The 4,003-nt window shown below is 57.0% G+C and overlaps 1 protein-coding gene across 1 annotated transcript in view; it reads left to right on the forward strand.

The window, feature by feature from the left end:
* MICALL1 (MICAL like 1) overlaps positions 1 to 4,003 on the forward strand; it is a gene marked incomplete at its 5' end in the record, with an annotated part of 24,847 nt that overhangs the window by 6,424 nt on the left and 14,420 nt on the right. The window contains 4 exons of the mRNA XM_035903183.1: positions 857 to 1,434; positions 1,937 to 2,000; positions 3,098 to 3,477; positions 3,801 to 3,999. Of these exons, the coding sequence (XP_035759076.1) occupies positions 857 to 1,434; positions 1,937 to 2,000; positions 3,098 to 3,477; positions 3,801 to 3,999 (1,221 nt within the window). The remainder of the gene's footprint in view (positions 1 to 856; positions 1,435 to 1,936; positions 2,001 to 3,097; positions 3,478 to 3,800; positions 4,000 to 4,003) is intronic.

Raw genomic sequence — 4,003 nt, forward strand, 5'->3', positions numbered from 1 at the left:
AGTGGATGATCCAAGGAGATGTGGCAGACAATGAAGGATGGGGAAGCTATTAGCCCAGTTTCGACAGGCAAGCCAGCATGTAAGAGCGGCCTATTGCGTCACTCCCTCGTCCTTCTGGCCAAGTGCCGTGACCCTGATGGGACCCGTAGTCAGCACCAGCGAGGGTGAGCATGAGACCATACTGCTTCTCCTGCCTACTCTTCAAGCCTTCAGCATAGGGATTTCCTCAGCTGGAAGTGGCGTCACTTTATTTAGTAATCAAAGTTTGGGGGTTTTGTTTTTATTTTTTTTCCCCCCAGAAATGTGTCTGACGGTTCTTTAACCCACCTGGACCCTTGGCCCCTGCAAGACAGCCCGTAGCCTCCCTGTGCCGGCTCTGAACCAGCTGCTCCCTAATTCCAGTTGATACTCCCTGTTTCATGTCTGTGAATGGTTGATCCCTCTCCCCCTCCCAGAGCCATCTGTGATCTTGTACCTCTCTCTCCTGTCCCCCACCAGCTGCATCTTTTCCTGGAAAACTGTGTGTTTCTACTTTTCCAGGTCTGGAAACCATGCCGTGTCCCACTACAAAGTATTGCCCATCCACATCTGTTAAATCATTTCCAGTCCCAAGTTGGAGGAACCCAAATGCGCACAGTATTTCAGTTGTGAACTCCCCACAGGCTTATACAGTGGCATGGCGGCGTTTCTCTCTTCTTCTCCTTTCCCAAGTGACTTCCCCAAGATCACGCTAGACTTAGTAGCAGGGGTGGGAACTAACTCCATGGCCCTGCAAGGGTCTCCCAAGGTGTGTTGCCTTCCCTGAGGACCTGGATGGTGTCCCCCATCTCATGGGGCTCTCTCTTCTCGCTGGCAGGTGTAAGGAGTGCTCCAGCACGCTGCTCCCGGGGTCGTACAAGCCTGGGTCAGAGGCAGGGACTTTTGTCTGCATGCAGCATCGTGGTAAATTGGCTGTGAGTGGGAAGGCGGAGCGGAGGCCCAGCCCAGACCGACAGTCACCAGAGCTAAGAACTGAAACTGGGGCTGGAAGCGTGGGTGAGGATGCCCTCGCCGCAGAAGCAGAGGTGGGGAAAGACGATGGCAACTCCCTGGAGAGCATGGCAGAGACCCAGATGCCTGCGGAAGTGCTAGCTGGCCCAGCGGAGAAGGACAGCACGCCCAGCAAAGCAGAGACAGCGATGCCCCCTGCTCACGCAGGCAGCGGGGCGCCCATCTCCCAGACTCCCCCCAGACCTCCCCTTCCTAGCAAGCCCACGCTGCTCACCCAGGACAAAGCCTCGCTGGATGGACGGCTCAGAGACATGCGGCCCACGCCTGCCCCAAGGAGGGCCACCAATGGGTCAGCCCTCTCTCCTCCAACCTCTCACCCTGTCCCCCGGCCCAGGTCCACTCTCCAGGGGGAGAGCAGCGAGTGCGGGCCTGGCATGGTGAACGGTAAGAGAGCACAGTGGTGCCAGGGGTTTCCTGGCAGGTGGTCGGCTGCAGGTTGGATGAGTTGCATTCCTTCCCTGCAGCCTGATGCCCTTCTTGCCTCCAAATAAATATCAAGCTCAGACACCGAGTTTTCGATTGTCAGCCATCCCCATAGCAGGGAGAGCAGCGGTAGGTTTCAGGCCTGCCTGCTCCCTTATATTTCTCCAGGGGTTGCTGCCAGTGTGGAGGGAAGGTGGCAGTGCTAGAGCAGTTTGCAGGTGTGGGGAGAGAGGGGCATGTCAGTTCTCCAGGTGCAGCTGCTGGGGTGGGGTGGGGAGAAAAAGGCAAGGGGGATGTTTGGGGTTGACTGACTGCACCGACTGTGAGAGAAATGCCGTGAAGTCTTCAAAGAGTGGGAATAGCCACTGTAGCCAGTAGATGTGCAAGAGGTGCCTCATGTTGATTTAACCTCTTTCTTCATGTCCTTTTGGTGTTGTGACAGTCTGACCCTGTGTCTTTCTAGGTAGGGTACCTGAACCCAGCCCCCCTGTCCCAAAACCCCGAGGGAGACCCTGCTCCTCTGATCGGTACGTCCTTCTGTTCGCAGATCACCTGCAAACCCCATAGCAAGGTCGGGCTGTGGAGATGGCTGGGCTGTGGTCACCTCTCCCACCTCCATCAGCCCCTGCTCTTAGGAGGATGTAGGCTGTGATCAGGTCCCTTCCCTTGCCTAACAAGTGCCAGCTCGGTATGGTCAGGCTGAAAGTGTTTGTACCTCCCAGGGTCTTTCTCTCTTAGGGTTTATAAAGAGTTGGGGCACTTCAGAAAGGTGTTCCTGTGGCACATGCAGACTGCCACGTGCCTTCTGAAATGGCCCTGCTTGTGGGTGCTGAGAAGGGGACACTTGTCTGCCTTGCAGATGGTTTGTCCTGGGAAAGGTCCAGTGCAGGGATGTTGTGAGTGCCTGGCTGCAACCTTTACACCTCCTGGGCTCTCACCTAGGAGCCTGCTGGTTTTGGGTCATTCTTGCCTGCTCTTGGGACAGAGGTTGCACAAGCCACCCCGCATTCACAACGGCCAAGGAGCGGGTGTGTGCGGCAAGTGACGGCCGCTTTCCTGATGAGCAGTGACTCACTGAGCCGTGGTGTGGGCCTGCTGTGGGTTGTGCCCCCTGCGGAGCAGCAGTGCTTCCAGCCACGGGAGTTAGCGAAGAGGAGTCTGTCCCTGGGATGCTCATTTGATAAGGTGATGAGCAGCCCTCTGAAGTGTAGGCAGGTATCTTACCTGCCCTCTGTGGCAAGTCAAGATACCTTATCTTGACTCCCCCTCCATCCACAGCCTGGGGAGCAGAGCTGGGTGTAGGAACAGGGGAGGGGAGAACAGCTGTGCCTGTAAAGCTCAGCCTTTACCACTGCTTAGCAGATGGAGACTGTAACATTCAGAAACCAAAACGCTGGGCCCGGTGGGGAAGTTTCCTTGCTTCCCTCAGCTTCCCATAGGTTTGCCTGCAGAGAACAAGACACTGTGTCTGGGGAAGGCTAGGGCCACCCTTGGATGACGGAGCTGCTTCTGCATGGGAGACATCCTTCTCTATCCATCCTTTCCCCCTAGGGCTAAGCCCCTCTCCTGTGCCTTGCCGTCCCAGCTTGTCTCTGCTCCCTGCCACCTTGATCTCTTTTCCCAGTGCCGCTGTGAGAGCCAAGGACCCACCATGGATGGCCTTAGTGCAAGCAGAACCCAAGAAGAAGCCAGCTCCCCCTCCTCCCCCAGGCAGCAGCCACGAGACTCTGAGCAGGACTTCAGAGGAGGAGGATGGGGAGGAGGTGGGAAAAGCTGGGAGCGAGGAGAGTAAGTCTGATGCCACAGAACCCAAATCGTATAACCCCTTTGAGGAGGAGGATGAGGAGGAAGAGGAGAGTGCTACCACCCAAAAGAGCACGCCTGAGCAGGAGCAGAATGAGACCGCTGCCAAGCCTCTCCACCCCTGGTACGGCATCACTCCCACCAGCAGCCCAAAGGCGAAGAAGCGGCCAGCTCCACGAGCCCCCAGTGCTTCCCCACTAGGTGAGCTTCCCCCCACTCCCTTCTCCCTCCTTCACAACCCCTGTGTGGCCCCTTGGAGGCTCCCCCTTCCCAGGCACCTTTGCATCACCCTGGCAGGCCAGGTCTTTATGCAGTGATGGTTCTGCTGGGACTTGAGTTAGCCATGTCCTCTCTACCCACTAGAGCACAGCATTTGCAGGCAAGACCTTTGCGTTGGTGGGTCCCTTCTGTCTTCTCTGAAGACAGACAGACACTGGTTCCCTTTGCACTTGCCCCTGCCTCTAATATATACCACTTCCCAGCTGCTCCCCCATTCCTCCCTGAGCTCTTCCTTTGCTTTGCAGCCCACCACCCCATCTCCAGGCTGTCACACTCTGAGCCATCATCCTCCACCCCATCTCCAGCCCTCAGCCTTGAGAGCATCAACTCCGAGAGTTCAGCCAAGGTGCTGGGTGACACTGATGAGGCCTCAGTGCCCAAGAGCTCCTCCGAGCCCACTGTCCACACGCCAACGGCTACCAAGACCTCTAGCACTGACACGCCGCTG

Source organism: Egretta garzetta, unplaced genomic scaffold (genome assembly GCF_000687185.1).
Source record: "Egretta garzetta isolate BGI_Z169 unplaced genomic scaffold, ASM68718v1 scaffold51, whole genome shotgun sequence".
Lineage (NCBI taxonomy): Eukaryota > Metazoa > Chordata > Aves > Pelecaniformes > Ardeidae > Egretta > Egretta garzetta.